This window comes from Vulpes vulpes, chromosome 1 (genome assembly GCF_048418805.1).
Source record: "Vulpes vulpes isolate BD-2025 chromosome 1, VulVul3, whole genome shotgun sequence".
Lineage (NCBI taxonomy): Eukaryota > Metazoa > Chordata > Mammalia > Carnivora > Canidae > Vulpes > Vulpes vulpes.
In genome coordinates this window covers 93901199-93920280 of record NC_132780.1, presented here as the reverse complement: position 1 = coordinate 93920280, position 19082 = coordinate 93901199, and the positions used below count along the sequence as shown (strand labels likewise).

Genomic DNA, 19082 nt, shown 5'->3' with positions numbered 1-19082 from the left:
GTCACACCATTTCCCAATAAAAAAAGCTTATCATATAATCCATCAGATCAGAGTCTAAGGCTCAGCTGAGCACAAATTCTCCTCTAAAGCAACTTATGCTCAGGAAGCCACTCAACAAATACTCAACTAAATATACGTTGGAATTTGCTGTTAAAACTTCAAAGAAAAACATGACTTTTACTCACAGGGGACTTGCAGTCTATAAAATATGCAAGATAAAGATGTGGTAGAGAATCTCATAAACAGAATCTAAGAAACAAAACACAGTCTGCAGGTATGCTCAAACTAAGACACTTTATTAGCTCACTTTACACCTTAAATAATATGTTGGTTATCAAAGGGACAGTTTCCACTAATTCCAAACTAAGCTTTCAAAAGTTCACTTGTTGGAAGAAGAATATTCTTATGTTCAACATAAAATACCTTTTCTATAACTTTCAGCAAATCTTTTCTTAGAGTTAACTAAAAAAAAAAATTTGCTCAGGTTGAATATTAACTGCCTAAACAACCCAGTTTGGTTATTTTTCCTTAAAATGTGTGCGGTAGAGTTGAAAATCAAGAGAACACTGTAAATATTTTGAGGTTTGGCTGGAAGTAGAGTTCATTTCATGATGTCTTCTAATACATATTTCAGATAGTTCCCATAAACCTCAATAAAGTAAATCCATTCACTAACATTTCAAGGGAAAATCTTTTTTTTTTTTTAAATGAAAGTGCAATATTAGCCTTTCTTTGTCATTTGGCACCTTGAAATTTTTGCAGGAGCGATGATTAATACTTCTTTGCAGTTGATTATATTGTTTTAAGGTTCTCATTTAAAAAAAATACCAATTACACATTGTTCCTTTAACTGAACACATTGTTCCTTTAAAAACAAAGCTTAGCTATTTCATTGCATTTGGAAACATGGTAGAAATTCTGACTCATCATTCTTTTATCTGTAAAAGAAAAAAAAAGTGCTATAATTTAATCAATTGCATTTAAAGAACAATAGCAAAAGGAAAATGGCAACAATATAATCATTATATCAAGATGAAACTTCTCTTTTTTCATGCAACATTTCCCCTTCTCCAGTCATGCTATTTCTGAGATTTGCTACAATTTCTCCATTATTTTCTATAAGAAACTGTATCTTCTAGAATGCTCTTTTAGAAAGAATGCTTTGGCAGATTGTGATGTTGATGATAGTGCATTAGGTAACACTTGCGGAATGCCAATGACTATGCCACATGCTTTGTGAGAGCCTTTCACTCATATCTCTGGGAGGTTGGTTATACTACCCTGTTTCTACAGGTAAATGAACTGAAGGAGAAAATGTGCTTGTGCTGCTATGAACCAGAGGGGCAGAAACAAACGTGGGCAGCTGAACTCTAAAGCCTTTTGTAGGATGCACGTATAACTGAATTTTGATGCAACATAAAACCCCACATTCAAAGTAGACATCCTATTAAATGAACTGAATAATTTTTATGCAGAAAACAATCATATGAAGTAACAAAGCCCCCTTTAAAAATACAGTATTTCTAAGATTTATATTACTCATGATTATGTGAAAGAACGTTTAAATCACTGAAGTGCTGATTCACCTCTGGGTATTTTCTCCAAAATTCAACTGCACCTTACATGATACAATAGGTCCCTTTCAGAAACATTAATTGAACCTTCTGAATGAATCACTTCAAATGCACTCAGAACCAGTTCTTTAAGGAAAAAAAAAAAGCAATGAGGGCCATCCTATTAACAGAAATCACTTCCCCCAATTCATTTGACTCTTAAAGTCTGCATTCTCTTAATCTGGGTTGCCTACTTACAAATCTCTTTTTCAATAAACTTACTTTAATTTTGAGAAACATTATGCATGAAGAAGAGTTTGGAAGCCTCACTATGAAAAGTTCTAAAACCAAACATTTTCTTGCCATCTTTTAAAAATTAATTTTACTATAAATTTAAAAATCTTATTCTAATATCCTAACTGTGCTCCCCTTAAGCCATAAATGCTCAGCAATCATTCTTACAAAATAGGTAAAGACATGTAGACAAAGAAGCGACCACCCCCTTTGCAATACCTCCGTGACCACGCCTGCCGCAATCGTAGAACCACTGTAGCGCAGCATGAACCTCCCCAGCTCTTTGAAGTCTTTGTACAGCTCCAGAGCAACTGGCCTTTGTGTCTGCAGCTCCACCAAGGCATTCTGGCCTTTGGTCAATAATCTGTCAAGTAAAAAGTGGGTGAGGAACAGGGATATCCCATACAGGTAAAGAAAGGCAATAAACTGAAAAATAAAGATTTCACATTCACAAATCAACTTTCAAAAACTTAAGAAGAAAGAAGTTTTTAAAACTGAAAATATGTGCCTGAATTTTCTGGGTTAGTTGAAAGAAATGAGAGGAATAATTCTAGATATAATAAATATTAGCTGGTTCATTATATATATATATATATACACACACACACACACACATATATATATATGAATAAATAGACAAATATATATTTTATATATTTCTAAACCAGTCTTCCAAATACAACTCTTGAAGGACCCTATACTCTAAAATGCTCAAGGACCCTCTACCAAAGCCTTCCCTTTCATTCCTCATGCAATTGAAAGACTCAATAAAGTAAAGAATTTTCATTGTAAAAGAGGAATACAATGTAAAATTCTAACTGGTGGATTAATGCTGGGAAGTTATCTATGAAGAGGACAATCTCCTAGTGCCAACAGACTACTCTTAATCTCTCTTTCCCTCCTTTCCCTCTCTTTTCTCACACAGGAATGAATAGTGCGTCTTTAACAGGGGTTCAGAATAAAATCACATACGATTTTTCCACAATATGGTGTTTGTAGAAAATGGGAGGGAGGCATGAGCCTGATTGTACAAAATCCTTGTACCTGGGCTCACCCAAACTTACTGAAAGAGTAGAGACCAAAAGGGGGCACTTTGAAAAGGTTGTCTAATTTAATTTTGATGTGCTCTAGAAAGACAGAAGATAGCAAACCCTCCTTCTGAAAGATAAGTTCAGAGACAGACAAATTAGAATAAGCTAACCAAGTTTCTAAAAAAGAATTCCAAAATTTCCAAATATTGGTTTTGGACAATTTCAATCCAAAATCCTATTCCTAAGAAAGGAGATCATCTAATATATTCATTATTTGCACTTAATTTTGTTTCCAAAAAGCGCAATTCCATTCCATATAAAGCAATCGAGTCTACAATATACCTGAAGTGGAAATGAACAAGAAAGACCAAATGGTGTTGGTGCAAAATAAGAGAGAAGCTACAAATAAAGGGCCAAGGAAAATTAATATGAGAATATATTAAAACCTAGCATCATAGAGCAAGGACTTTGTAGCAGAAGCAGGGAGGGGAAAATTCAGGATTAGGTAAGTCAATTTTTAGATTGAGAATTCTCCAAGTCACTTGGGTGGGTCAAACAACCTGGCTCCTGCCAAAAATAATATAATTTATGTGAACCAACTGACTAGGTTAAAACCCTGACTCTGCCCCTTGCTAGCTCTGTGAACCTGAATATGTTATATCACCTCTCTAAACCTTAGTTTCCTTATCTGAAAAGTGAAGGAAATAGTGCAGCTTCATATAATTGCTGAGAATATAAACCATGTGAAAATAGAGCCTAGGAAATAGTGGTCCCCAAGAAATTTTAGCCATTATATTTATTATATAGTTATATTTCTCAGAACATGATGGCAGATACTAAAGCCATGCCAGAAGCTAAGGACTCAAGTTAAGAATGAAGAACTATCAATGACTACACATACTGTGGTGAGCACTGAAAAATGCACATAACTGTCAAATCACCATGCTGCACACCTGAAACCAATAGAACATTGCCAATCATTTTCAATAAGTTTTAAAAATTTATCTTAAAAATAAAATAAAAAGAACTATTAAAGAATTATCTTTGAGAGATTAAGCAGCCCTTTCTTCCTAACTAATGGGAGAAACAGACATGAATGGGTTCAGAGCAGTGTGAAGACTCTCTCTTCCACTCAGAGCCAACCTATTAACCCACTAACCACCTCTGGCCTCTTACACAGGTACAAATGAGGAGGAACACCCAAAGACTGAAAAAGGGGGGGATTTGGGGTGGGATTCCCCATAGGGTTGACGTGAGGAAAACCCCAAAGCTGAAGCAGCCAAGCCAAACTATGGTTAGCCTTTATTGAATTAGGTAAGAAACTTAAGTTCTCAGGAAGCACGTCCTTTGAAAAATCCCAACCTTGTCCCAGCCAAAGGAAACTGTCCACTAAGCCTGTATATTAATGGTAATCAGAGGGAAACAACATGGTGGTGATTGCCTCAGCTTAAAGCTCCAAGTGGATTCTAAACAGAAATAATTTCTGGGTGGGGAAAAAAACATGCCATAGAGTATATAATTCACTTTCTTCCTGGAGTGTTCTTAGCATAGAGAATGATTCTTATTAAGGAAGTGACAAGAACACTCAGCTGGAATTTGGGACTAGTGGCTTGGTCTAATTCAAATTCATTCTCTAAAATGCAGAACTGATTGTTTTAGTGCCCATTACTTTTACAACATTAGTATCTAGAACTTGACACATATATGTAAATTTATACTTACATTTTTATACACAATTCACACCCCACTGCCAACATTCAAAATAGAAATTATATCTACCATTCATACCTAGATAGGAGCTTAAATAAGCTTTTTGTTTCTTTTAATCTAGTCTTTGAGAAGAAAACAAAGATTTCTGAAGCAAGTAAAAACAGATTTCACTTATCACAAAGAGAAACACTATAAAAATGAATTAATCAGTAAAAAAAACCTACTAAATTGCTTGTGTTCACTATTTGTGCATTAAAATACTCACTTTGGCTTCTTCTTTGTCACTTCACCTGTGCTTTTGTTTAAGACACTAATCAATCGTTTAATAACAGCAGGTTCACTGACAGTCTGGTAGTGTAACAGCACCTAAAACAAAAACTTGTCACATCAAAAAACACTTTACCGTACATCTGTGGCTTTTGTTCTGACAGTCACATCTTGTCATATTATTATACCCAGCACTCCTGCCTGAACCTTCCCGGGTCTCCAGCTGCTTCCTCTAAACCCAGCACTGTGATCAGGGTGTTCCCTAACTTACTAAGGGAAACAGGTCACAGGAGCCAGTTCAAATTTCTCCTCCACCACCTTACTATCTGAACCTTAGCAGATCACGCAACCTTCCTTACAGGATCATGTAGAGAACTGAAGAGGATCAGGGATAGTGCCCAGTACAGTAGATGCTCAACAGATGTGAACTGTTTCATCATAAAAATGAGGGAAGGGGGAGCATGTGAGATTTGCCAGTATTTAATGTATTCATTGTTGGATAATGAGAATAAAATATTACGTGGGAATTTAGACAGGCTTTGAAGTCAGGCCTGATTCTACATTTTCCAGGTGTATGATCTGGGCCAAGTTCTTTAAAAGCCCTTTTCCCCTAAACACCTGCAGCCTCAGGTTCCTTATCACCAAGGAAAATCAATGTTATTTTGAAGTGGTGCCTAGCACATGGTAAACATTCAGTTAATTGATGACCTTGGATATTAGCTATTATGTTCATGTTTTACATGTAAGGAAGTTGAATATCAAAAAGGTTAAGTAACTTACTGTGGCCACAGTGATGTTTCAGAGGTGAGCTTTATGCTGAGGTCAACTGGAGTTAGCATTAGGCTGGCTATCCTCATTCAAACAATTAGCACCAAGTGTGCAACCTGTCTACAGTGGGGTATAGTGGGAAGACCAGACACTAAGGACGCAACAAAGCTAAGGTTTAACTGCTTAGAAGTACCATCTCATGCCTGAAGAAACACTGACACTTCTAAGATGAACCTTCCTGGCTGAAATAGTTCGCACATTCAGAAAAGAGAAATATAAGGGGGACTTATGGATGCAAAATCCTGGACTCTGTAACTTTCTAAAAACAGAGTCTCTCAGGGAGTACTTTGTTAATTCTGTCTCCTCCTTTCTCCAGGACAATGCTGTCCTCAATCCAGGACCATCCTCTCTCATGAGAGTTAAAACGCACACTCCTGGTCTGTCTCTGCCACGCTTGTCCCTCTCTCATCCATTCTTCATTACGTCTACCAGACTGATTTTCTAAAAGACAAATTTAATGGTACATCTTTGCTTTTTAAAACCACAGAAGGCACCGAAGGTCTTCTCAACCTGACCCTCACTTATTTCTCCAGCCTAGCGTCTCTCCATCTTCTCTCACCTTCTCCACTCCAGACTCACTGAGCTTCCACTCCCTACATGAACCAAGCCCTTTCTAACTTTCAGGTTTTCACATCTATCATGCCTTTGGCTGGAACACATCAGCTTCAGCTGGCTAACTCACTCATCCTACTGTACCACCTCTCTCAGAGAAAAGCATCACTTCTTGCAAGAAGCCTGAACCCCTAGTCTGAGCTAGATGCCTTCCTCTGTGTTCCATAATCCCACAACATAACATCTCATCTTTACTGTAACTGCTGTTTTAAGTGCCTGTCCTCCCATGTAAATATAAACTCACTGAGACTAGGAACTATGTACACCAGTGCCAGATATTTAATCAGCACTCAGTAAATATTTGTGAAATAAATATAAGAATAAAGGAATAAGAACACCTAAAACACATGGAGGAAATCAGTCATACGGTGTTTCTTTTTTTAAGGCACAACTGGACTTCCATTTCTCTGCAAAGGTAAATTAGTTTTGAGTTTTTTGGAGGTTTTATTTTTTGTTTGTTTTTTTTGTTTTGTTTTGTTTTGTTTTAATCAATGGCATTTGACCATTATAAACTAGAAACATTCTAGAAAAATTTAATGACCAATTCTTAGGGGGAAAAAAAGCCTTCCATAATGTGTGGTAAAGACACATTTGTGCATCCAATGGATTCAGGGGTCAAAGAGCACCAATGAATAACATAAATATGGGTCTACATATCTAAGAAACATTTCTTTTGCAACAAACAGGTAAACAAGCAGAAATCACCTTACTTGGCTCAGGTGTGACTATGAAATTGGTACTGGTCTCCAACCATGGCTTACCAAATTTGAAAAAGTAGAGGCATATGAACCTAGTTAAGTTTCTTCTAACTAGGAAGAAACTATATGTGGTGGGTTCCATCCAATGAGGTGGATGAAGAACAGGTTGTGGCAGTATGGGGGTAAGTTTAATTTGTTTTTTTATCTCCACACCACCTTCAAAAACAAAAAAATAAAAAAATAAAAAAAATTTTAAAAAAACCCTTATGGAACACATAAGTGAAAAAAATCTATATGCCAATAAGTGGAAAATAATTATACGTTAACATTTAACTCATATTCTATATAATCAAAGTCATCTATAATTCAAAGCAGTCTGAAGCATAATGTAAAAGAAAAAGAAAGTACTGCACTTCAAAGTGAAAAGTGCTGAGAATGAGTCCTGGTTTAATCACTTATTATTTAGATAGTCACCACTCCCAAGTCTCCAATTCCTCATTCTTAAAGTGCAGACAACACTAACATAAGTCCACAATCTTATCTGTAATTCCAAAATCTGAAAGACTGAAAACCTAATTTTTTCCTAATTCTGCTATAAACTCATTTAAGTAGTAAACAGCATTTGAAGTAAGGCAATTTCCAGTCCTTACTTATTTTACTTAGCATTAATATTAATAAGTTGTGGTAGAGAATGATTACTATGTTTAATTACAGGATGTTGCCCTGTTCTTTGTTAAGGGTTTTATGTAAAATGCATGCATCACATCATCTTTCTATAATCTGAATATTTCTGCATTCTGAAACACACTAGCTTGAAGAGTTGCAAATAAGGGTTAGCACTGTAATTCATGTGCAGTTGTGAAAATAAAATTATCTAGTGTCTTATAAACTACAAGGAGCTACATCATCTGTTAGGTAGCAAAATAAGCCAAATTATTATTTTCCTTACACCTCTGAGTAACCCATCATCAATGCTTATATGGTCTATAAGTTTGCAACAAGGATGCCAAGACCATTCAAATAGAAACAGGATAGTCTTTACAACAAATGGTGTTGGCAAAAATGGAATATCTACATGCAAAAGAATTAAGATAAAGCCTTACTTTATCCATGTACAAAAATTAATTCAAAATGGATCAAAGAACCAAACAAAAGAACTAAAACTATGAAACTCGTAGAAGAAAATAGAGGGAGAAATTTCCTTGATGTTGAAGCTGGCAATGATTTCTTATATATGACATCAAAAGTATAAGCAATGAAACAAAGCTAAAGGGGACCTCATCAAAATTTAAAACTTTTGTGCATCATGGGCAGCCCAGGTGGCTCAGCGGCTTAGCGCCACCTTCAGCCCAGGGCCTGATCTTGGAGACCTGGGATCGAGTCCCACATCAGGCTCCCTGCATAGAGCTGCTTCTCCCTCTGCCTCTCACTCTCGCTCTCTGTATCTCTTATGAATAAATAAATAAAATCTTTTCTTTTTAATTTTTATTTATTTATGATAGTCACACAGAGAGAGAGAGAGAGAGAGGCAGAGACATAGGCAGAGGGAGAAGCAGGCTCCATGCACCGGGAGCCCAACGTGGGATTCGATCCCGGGTCTCCAGGATCGCGCCCTGGGCCAAAGGCAGGCACCAAACCGCTGCGCCACCCAGGGATCCCAAATAAATAAAATCTTTAAAAATAAATAAATAAATAAATACACTTTCATGTATCAAACAGTACTATTAAAAGATCAAAAGGACAAACCACAGAATGAAGAATATATCTGCAAATCATGTATCCAACAAGGGATTAATACCTAAAATATATAAAGAAGTAAAAAGATACTCAGCATCACTAGCCAATAGGGAAGTACAAATCAAAAGCACGAGATACCACTTCATACCCATTAGTTTGCCTATTATAAACAAACAACAAATACCACACACCACCCCCGATACGCACACACATTAACAAGGGTTGATGACAAAGTGGAGAGATTAGAATCCTTGTGTACAGCTGGCAGGAATGTAAAATGGTGCAGCTATGGAAAACAGTTTGGTGTGCAGCCCAGATGACTCAGCAGTTTAGCACCGCCTTCAGCCCTTGGAGACCTGGGATTGAGTCCCATGTCAGGCTCCTTGCATGGACCCTGATTCTCCCTCTGTCTGTGTTTCTGCTTTTTTTTTTTTTCTCTCTCTCTCTCTCCCTCATGAATAAATAAATAAAATCTTAAAAAAAAAAAAAAAAGAAAATAGTTTGGTGATTCCTCAAAAGGTTAAACATAGAATGATCATAGGATCCAGCAATTCCACTCCTCGGTATACGCCCAAAAGAACTGAAAGCAGGGGCTCAAACAGATACTTGTATGCCAATGTTCAATTGCTGAAAGATGGAAACAATGCAAACGACCATCAACAGATGAATGGATAAACAATACATATGCATATACATACAATGGAATAGCATTCAATCTCAAAAAGAAATGAAAGTCTGAAACATGTTACAACATTGATGAACTCTGAAAACATTATGCTATGCTAAGTGAAATAAGTGAAATAATAATAAGTGAAATAAGTAAAATAAATGAATAATTAATATATAATATATAATATATATAATAAATGAATAAATAAATAAATAAGTGAAATAAGTGAAAGTCTGACGCAAAAGGATAAATTGTATGATTCCACTTATATGAGGCATCTGGAATAGGCAAATTCATAGAGAAAGCAGAATACCGGTTACCAGGGGAAAAAGGGAAAGAATAATAAGGAGTTATTATTTAATGAGTCCAGAGTTTCAGTAAGGGGATGAGGAAAAATTCGGCGAGATGGGATAGTACAGATGGCCATACAATGAATGATGTAAGTGTACTAAATGCCACTGAACTGTACATTTAAAAATGATTAAAATGGTAAATTTTATGTTATGAAATATTCTACCACAATAAAAAGTATGAATTTAGTTAAAATATAACCCATTCTCCTACTTTTTCTTCTTAAATAGAGTTTACCATATAAACCAAGAGACACAAACTTATTTATGTAGCATTAAGAAATTATTCCCTAAATAGTAAATTTTAATTGCTTAGGAAGCCTTTTCTTGGTTTTAAAACAAAACAAAACAAACACTGAAGGTTTCTTCCCACAAGAGGTAGATTAAGTGACAAAACCTGACTGTTTTTTTCTGAAACAAATTTCGTCTGGGTATTCATGAATCAATATACACAGGTGGAATCTCATAAAACAGCACTGACAAACTTTCAATTCATACTTATTTTTAAGAAACTACAGTAGACAGGAAGACAGTATTACTACTGAAAGTAACTACTGACCTCTTGACCTCTCTGCCTCTCCAATGGCAAAAAATTACTGCTGCATGAGTAAAAACATACAGTAACCAACCTCTCTATCTTCTCCCCATTGGACATACTGCTTTCTAAGAACGAGTATCATTCATTCATAGCAAATAAGCTGTAGTTTCTTGCCTATCAAACATAAATTCTAAATATTTAAAAATTAAATGTTTTCAACTGTAAATTTTTTTTTTTTGGAGAGAAACTTTACTCCTTTGTTTAGCATATGAGAGAAATGGAATATGTTCATAAAACTAAAATACTTAAAAACAGTATCTTATAATTTTTATCTGATCAAATTTACATAGAAATAATTACAAAGAACTCTAATCAAAGCACATGGTTGGGCAGCCCGGATGGCTCAGCGGGTTTAGCGCCACCTTTGGCCCAGGGCCTGATTCCGGAGATCTGGGATGGAGTCCCATGTCAGGCTCCCTGCATGGAGCCTGCTTCTCCCTCTGCCTATGTGTCTGCCTCTCTCTCTCTCTCTCTCTGTCTTTCATGAATAAATAAAATCCTTAAAAAAAAAAAAAAGCACATGGTTATCTCAAATAAAGGTATATTAAGTATAAAATGAATTTAAATGAGCTAAATAAATTTATTTCCAACCTCAAAAACCTTATCACTAACCAAATTAAGTTTAAAGGTCAACTACTGTCTTATTATTATTTCAAGATGTATCAAATGGTAAAAACAATCTGTTCGTATTTTCAAAGGCAAGGCATTTAATTCCACTGAGAAATACTTTTGATTATCATACAAATCTGTACTATATAAGCTGATAAAAAAAAAAAAAAAAGCCTAATGGTAAAAACTTTATCTGTTAAGTGGCAAAAGCAAAGTATCAATCTATAAACAGAGCATGACCCCCAAATATCTGAAAAAAAATTACACATAAAAGAAGGAACTCATACAATTCACTAGTAATATGTCTTCTGGCTAAGTAACATTATAGTATAAAATCCCCCTCCTTTCCATAAATGTTCAAATGATGCTGGGAAATGATAACCTACCAAACGAACATCACAGCTTGTTAAGTTTGAACGTGCTGCTTCAGTTCTTAAATTAGTTAATCCTATGGCAAGCATCCCTAGAATATGCCCATAAATACTGATGGGTGGACAACATATACACATAAAAAAAAATCATTAAAATGTAAAGTGTAGAGATAGTTATGTATTATGCAATTATAGCCTATCCTTATCTTTTGTGTTTTCCAAAGTTTCATGTAATAATGTATTACTCTTACAATAATAAAATATGAATAAGCATGTTAAAACAAGAATAGAAAAACACAATCTAATATTAGTCAAATAACCTCTAGAACACAGTAAAAAATATCTACCATTTTCCCTAGATGAATTTTACTATTATCATTAGTTTATATCCTATTTATAATATTTCTTCTTAATTCCTCTTTGAAAAAAACCTCCAGGTTCAAGGACCAAAATAAAAAAATAAAAATGACTTTCAAAATCTAATATATTTTTCTGGATTAGAGTATTAAGATGTTAGTTGAAAATAACTGTAGCATTCTTGCTTATAAAATAAGTTACTACTTTTTAGGATGAAGTTACTTCGAAGTTAACTTTGAAGTTACAATAACAAACATTTTGAAACTTACAGGAAATCCTTTAGTAATAGGAATTTCAATATTAAAGATGAGGATTCGAGCTCTGAAACGAGTGCAAGATTTAATGGGCTCTTTGGGGCCACAAAATATGCAGCCAACACTGTAATGAGACAAAATAAAAAAAAGAAGGTAGTTGAAGGATAAATAAATATACATCCAATAGGAATACCTCTAAAATCATTTACAAAGTGAAACAATCAAGTAAGTTGGGAACTTTTTCTAAATACCCCTTTGGGCTAAAGCATAGCTTTATAACCATTATTAACATTGTAACATTTTCATACCTAATAGTTTTCATTCAAAGAACATGACAAGTACATATGCTGTTATATATTAATTTCAGTTTTAAGTAGGTTTTGTTCATCATTCTTACACATCTACAAGTGCTTATGTTTGGCCAAATGAAATCTGAAATTAATACTCCTTCTTTCAGTTTAGCAGGTGAATAGCATAACCTATGTTTTGAGGTCCCATATCCAAAACAATGGTCACTTAAACTCATTTTCTCACTCACTTGATCTTGATGATATCCATCCCAACTAACGTAAGACTAACATGATCACCTGCTGCCGCCCAGTCGACCGGTTCATCATGCAGAGTGATTCCTGGAAATGAGTAAAAACCAAAGCATACAGTGACACACCTCAATATCAAACCATAACCAAGAGAGCTTGGCTGATTTATGCCTCATCAGTCACTACTCATCATTTTCAATATGAATGGATTGAGAATGAGAAGTGTAACTGTGAGCGTTGAGGAAAACACACTTCCTCTAGACTTGACTCTTCTAGAACACTACCCTAAACATAAAGTGACTTGTATTTGTCAAAAAAAGGCCTATTTCTGCTTAATTAATAAAGATTTTAAAACTCATTTATAAAACCTATATATTCATTAAACATACCCCAAACAGTTCTCTTATAACTGCATGCATAATAATGCAGCTCAAATGACTTGATAACATAAAATAGGGGACTAAAGAAGGTGCCCACTTATATTTTATTCTCTTGAACTCTGCTTTTAATTAGACAACCATCTAAACAATCACCTGAGTTCTCTGAGTAATCCTTTGGGCATCACTGCTCAGATTGTGCTCTTGACAGGCCCCTTCACTACTCCTGGCTCAAAAGAAATACTTTCCAGAGAGAGAGAGATACACAATGATAACTGGTTATATGAAAAGTGCAGGAAATTTAATTTAAAAATAATCTCAGGTGTTGCTATATACTTTTATTACCTAGAGATAATCCTGGAGAACAATTACAAAGGGTACTACTCAGCTACCTTATTCAAAAGCTTTTAAAAGGTATCTCATATTTCCTGATTCTGAGAGGCAATTGATGGGATAAGTTTCTTTCCACTAGAACTTGAAGTTTTGTTTTATTGTTTTTTGTTTTTTAAAGATTTTATTTATTTATTCATGGGAGATACAGAGATAAAGAGAGAGAGAGAGACAGAGGCAGAGGGAGAAGCAGGCTCCTTGCAGGGAGCCCAATGCGGGACTTGATCCCAGGTCTCCAGGGTCACGCCCTAGGCTGACGGCGGTGCTAAGCTGCTGAGCCACCCAGGCTGCCAGAACTTGAACGTTTTGATGAAGACAGTACATGCATGGGCTGACCACTGAGAAACAGTTCTTAACTGACATGATTTTAGTAAACTATAATTCATCCTTATCTTTCTCAAAATACTTATTTTTCTCATGTAGCATGCTCTTAAGAAACTCTTAAATAAGTTTCTTTCAGACTTTTTATGAGTTCAGGGAGAACTCTGAAGAGCTCTGAGACAATCTACAGTTTTATGTAAAATTTTATTTATGTACACATTTGCACTAATCCTAGGAGGGCCATAACTTTCATCAAGGCATCAGAGGTTCTTGATTCCAAAAAATGTTAACAATTATGATATCAAGAAGTATTTGTTAAATTTTCAACTAATGAAATTTAGTTTTAAAATGTAAACTTAAAGTGACCACATCTGATTTTTGTTATGAAATGTGGAACTGAAGACAGAGGCTAGCTACTTACATTTAACAGAGATTGCCTTTAGCTTAGGATTCTGAAGAGTTTTCATACTAGATGTTCAACGAGCAATATAAAATTTTTAGGGGAAATCTATAATCTGATTTTCCCTCTTTAAATATGTTAGACTGTCCTATATATAATATTCACCTTCTTAAGGACCCTCTTCCTTAGACAGACATCACACAAAGAAGTTCTTTTTTAACAGTCCATAAACCTGATACATTAATAAAATGAAAACTTAATTTAGAATTTCCATTTATTGGTAGCAGATTTAGTCCTTTCTCTCTTTTAGGATACTACTGGTTAATGACAGAATTGTTGAGATAGAAGGGTGCATTGAACAATCAAGTAAATTAAGCAAAAGCAAGAGTTAGAAATTAAGGACTGAGAACCTCCAAATCTGGGTTACAAGAGTGGCCGTCAAGGAGTGGAGTATGATCTCAGGTGCTTCTGATACAGCTTCTCCTTAAGACTAAAGATAAATGGTTAGAGTTTTCCTGATGGGTAAGGGACAGGAAGGAGAGAGAGAAAGAATGTGGTACTTTCAGAGGTAAAGTATGATTTTGGAGGTCACAAAAGAGCCAATCTGTAAAGTCTATGATAATTTTAGGATCATGGTTTTAATTCATGCCTATCAATTATTTTAAAAATTCCTGTTCTCAAAAGACCTCATTAACAAAGAAATTAGTATGTCAAAAGTGTTGTAGTTCTTGATCACTTTAAAAAACAAAAGCAGAGATTTGAACTTGCAAACAATAGGTTGATGGAAAATGATTCTTGTATAAAAAGCATGCATTATTGGGGTGCCTGGTGGCTCAGTGGGTTGAGCGTCTGACTCTTGGTTTCGGCTCAGGTTATGATCTCAGGGTTGTGAGATCGAGCCTTGGGCTCTGCGCTCAGTGAGGAGTCTGCTTGAAATTCTCTCTCCCTCTATCCTTCACTCATGCTCTTGTGCTCTCTCTCTAAAATAAATAAATCAATAAATCTTTTTTTTAAATGTGTGCATTACTCTTTATCTAAACAGAATTTTCACAATCCCTAGGCAAGCAGAAAGAAAAAACTAAAATGGAAGTAACTTTGGCTTTCATTCCCTTATTCTTTAAATTGTTACCTAAAAAGATATTAATTTCTTATAATCTTTAAGAAATCAACTTTTAAAGTAAGCAAAATAATTCAAACAAAATGTACATTCAAATTTATAAACCAGTCAGGTACAACTCTGCATATAAACTATAAATAAGTGTAACAGAGGAAAGGTGTCTGAGTGGCTCAGTCGTTAAGTACTTGACTCTTGATTTCAGCTCAGGTTGTGATCACAGGGTCCTGAGACAGAGACCTGTGCTGGGCTCCAGGCTCAGCGGGGAATCTGTTTGGGATTCTCTCTCCCTCTCCTTCTGCCCCTCCCAATCATCCTCTCCAAAATAAATAAATAAATCTTTAAAAAAAAGAGAGATAGAGGAAAAGCACTGAAATCTAAAATTTTTTAACATTCCCACTATATTTTAGCTTAAAATTGCTATAAATTATTATATTACTACTATAGTATAAAACAGTTTATATCATCAGTTTTATGTTGAAGTTGGAGGCTTAGCTGGAAGCTAGATTAAGATAAATACAGAATTATAAACTTTCAAGCAGAATTCAGAAAGAATAACACATACACTTGTAAGAGCAAAGGATTCAAAGATAGAAATGTTATTGTTCATTATGAAAGGTCATATATTACATGTGGGAAAGCAGTAACTGGCACATTAGCTCAATTTCTCTTTTCAACATTAGGATTCTTTGCATTTGCATCTTATTTTCTTAGGTCTTAGTGCAAAAAAATTTTTTTTTGGTATAAACACGATCAAAGCTGTTACCTTATAGTAATTCTGAAATAAACGTTTTAAAACAACACAGTAGCAAGCAGTCTGCTTTGTTACTGACTGTTTAGTGCCAGGATGGGGTTAGATTTAATTTCTGCTACTGAATACTATTTTAAATGTATCTGTCAGGTGTCTATACATCTGGTTAAATCCTAACCAGGCTTTTTGAATTAGTGTCAGAAAAAAAAAGAAGAAATGCCACCACAGTTTGAATGTTCTATGTACATTTATATACACATAGTCACAACAGAAAAAATCGTTTAATGTTTTCACATTTTTATCTTCAACAGTTAGTATCATTTTGACAGTCAGTTACAATTTCACTAAGAGGTTATTCACTCAGGAGTTAATAACTAAACTACTTTTAAAAATCTGCTGTCTCAACTTGAAGGTTTTTAGCAAAAGAATCTCGCAAAGGAATACCTTTTGCAGTACAAGTTTCGTTAGGAGGCATTGCTAGTAGTCGGTCACCAGTCTGGATATAACCAGCTTCAATTTTACCAGTTACACAAAATCCAGATCCTTGATCTGCAAAACATGCCCAAATCTTACAATTCACATAGCAATGTTACCTGATGATTGCTGTTGGCTACACCTGGGAGTTACATAAAACTAGCAGTGCAATGAACATTAAGCAAAGATCATTTCAGAATTTTTAACATATCTACTAAATATGGCATCCCACATTCTACTCTAGACTTTCTTACAAATAAAAACTTTCATGTTACAAAAAGTGAGATTCATTCTTTTTTTGAATAATTACTGAGCATTTACTCCATACCAAGCCATGTAACCACTAGGGATAAAAAGATGAAAATGTAAGCCACTACCCATAAAGGGTTTACTCTAGTGAAGAGAAAGACAAAAATGATTACACTGTCCAGAGACAAATTTATTTAGAATGTACAATGAGAACAGAAGAAGGTACTCCAAAGAATCCATGAGAGGGAATGACTGTACTAGCTGGGCACTCAGAAGGAGAAAGAACAGGAATTTAGCATGTGGCTGTATAAAAGGGTAGGGGGAAGGAGGAAACACTGCTGATCCAGGAGACTGTGCACAGGCATACAGTCATAATCACATGTGACATACGCTAAGACCCATGTGTCTTTTATGTGAAATGTTTATGGGACCATGTGCAATAAGGAGGAAAAGGCAAGACATGAGGCAACAGGGACAGGCAAGAGACAAACGATAAAGGGGCCTCATAAATCATGCTCAAGGCTGGAATTCCATCCTCAGTTAAAGAACAGGAAGCCAGTGAAGAACTGTAAACAGAGAAGTGACGCGATGGTATTTTTGTGTCAGAAAGGAGGAGAGGTTGATGGGGGAAATGTACACACTGCAGATAGGAAGTAAACGCAAGAGTTTGGGAATAAGGTAGATGATGGATAATGGCAAAAGGAAGAAGTCTATGATGACAGTGGCATTAAATGTGAGATAGGAAATTAAACAACAAAATCCATTTAGCCTCGGTAAACTTGAAGTGTCTACAAGGCATACAGGTGAGAGAAGATGCATTTCAGGGGGCACCAGTCACATCAAATTCCATGAGAATGGAACCCTAGGAGCACACTTTCTGTGGAGATGTCCAGCAATAGCACAGAGAGTGAAAAGACACCTGAGTTGGAAATCTGGGAAGCAAAAAAAAAAAAAAAAAAAAAAAAAGGAAATCTGGGAAGCATCAAGACACAGGAGGTAGATGAGCCATGGATGTCTGTCTGAAAACACCATGTAGACTAAGAAAAAGACTGAAGCAACAGAACAGAAAAAGAAGATACAGAGAAGTCAGAGAAATAGGATAGCAGGAGAAAGTGGGTCACAGAAACCAAGGGAGAAAAGTTTCAAGACGGATATGGCCGCCAGCCTCAGAAGTAATGCCAAATTCAAGTAAGGTGGAAATAAGATAGAACTGAAAAATGTGTTTTCACTTTGGCAACCAAAGAGTCATTTGGTAACACTTCTATAAGCAGAAGCCAGGAAGCGTCTGAAGAGAGAGAACAGAAGGTGAAAAAGCAGAGTCAGCAACTATTGTTAATCCTTTGTATTTTGTATTTTAAATAGATAACAGGCATTTTAAAAAGCATTACCATATTTCTTCTACTAGAATTGGGAAGCCAGTAATAATAATAATAATAATAATAATAATAATAATAATTCATTTCAATTTCATTGAAAGATTTTCTGGGAAGCACCTTCACTCATCCATTTATTAAACATTTATTAAGCATATATTATGGGTCAGGCACTGAGCTAGATCCTGCAGACAAAGACATAGAGGAGACAGTACTTGCCTTTAAGGATTTCAAAATCTAAGTTAAATAAAAAGCACAGAAACAATTACAATACTGCATGAACAATGCAATGACAGAGGACAGAGAACAAAGAGGGCACCTTAGAGTACATGTGTGGGTGAGGCCATCAGTTACCAATTTATTGCTGCTCAGTTCCAAATCCACTCTGCACTGCCTGCTCTGGGATAACGGGGGATTGGGAGACCACTGATATCTAATTATTTCAACATTTATGTTATATATTTATTTATTTATTTATTTATTTATTTATTTATTTATCTATCTATCTATTTAGATTCCATTTCTATATTATAGTTTTCTAAACAGGGTCTTGTATGCATTAAATTGGATGTACGCTCAGGTATTTTATACACCTTCCCCAACATGGCCGTCTAAGTAGTTTTTCTTTCTTTGCATACTCTTCCTCAGCCCTCCAGTACCAGACAGTTTCCTCTTATCTTACAGCCACTCTTTTATCATATTAATATTTCTTTATATTAAATTTCTCTTTTTACCTATGTATGGTATCTATCTCCCAAACGGACCCAGACCCAGACTCCTAGAAAAGGGCAAGGAAAGAAAAAGAAGAGCAAAACACTGGCTAGCCAGAATGGCAACAAAGACTCTATGTGGTTAAGAAATTGTAACAATCCATTTGGCTGAAGGATACAAAAACCAAAGAGATCTAAAGAGAGGGAAAACAAAAAAACAAAAACAAAACAGGAGGCCAAGAAGAGAAAGGAAAAGGTGTGTTCTATACCTGGAGGATGAGTATGAGCAGCGGAAATGAAGTAAATGGAAGTAAACTGAAGATTTTTCTGGGCAGGGGAGTTAAGTAACTAAAACTATGCATTTCAAGATTACTTTGGCAACGATCCTTACATTGGCATGGGAAGGGAGAATATGAAGACAGTATAATAATTTTATCTGAGAAAA

General features: G+C 35.3%; 1 protein-coding gene across 6 annotated transcripts in view; it reads right to left on the bottom strand.

The window, feature by feature from the left end:
- Window positions 1–275: 275 nt before the first annotated feature.
- Window positions 276–19082, bottom strand: part of HBS1L (HBS1 like translational GTPase) — an 87483-nt gene continuing 68676 nt past the window's right edge. For all 6 annotated transcript variants that reach the window (XM_025997868.2, XM_072720470.1, XM_072720444.1 and 3 more), the window contains 6 exons: window positions 16276–16380; window positions 12478–12568; window positions 11955–12063; window positions 4854–4954; window positions 2067–2211; window positions 276–938 (listed from right to left, as the gene is read on the bottom strand). In XM_025997868.2, the coding sequence (XP_025853653.1) occupies window positions 927–938; window positions 2067–2211; window positions 4854–4954; window positions 11955–12063; window positions 12478–12568; window positions 16276–16380 (563 nt within the window). In that variant the 3' untranslated portion in view covers window positions 276–926. The remainder of the gene's footprint in view (window positions 939–2066; window positions 2212–4853; window positions 4955–11954; window positions 12064–12477; window positions 12569–16275; window positions 16381–19082) is intronic.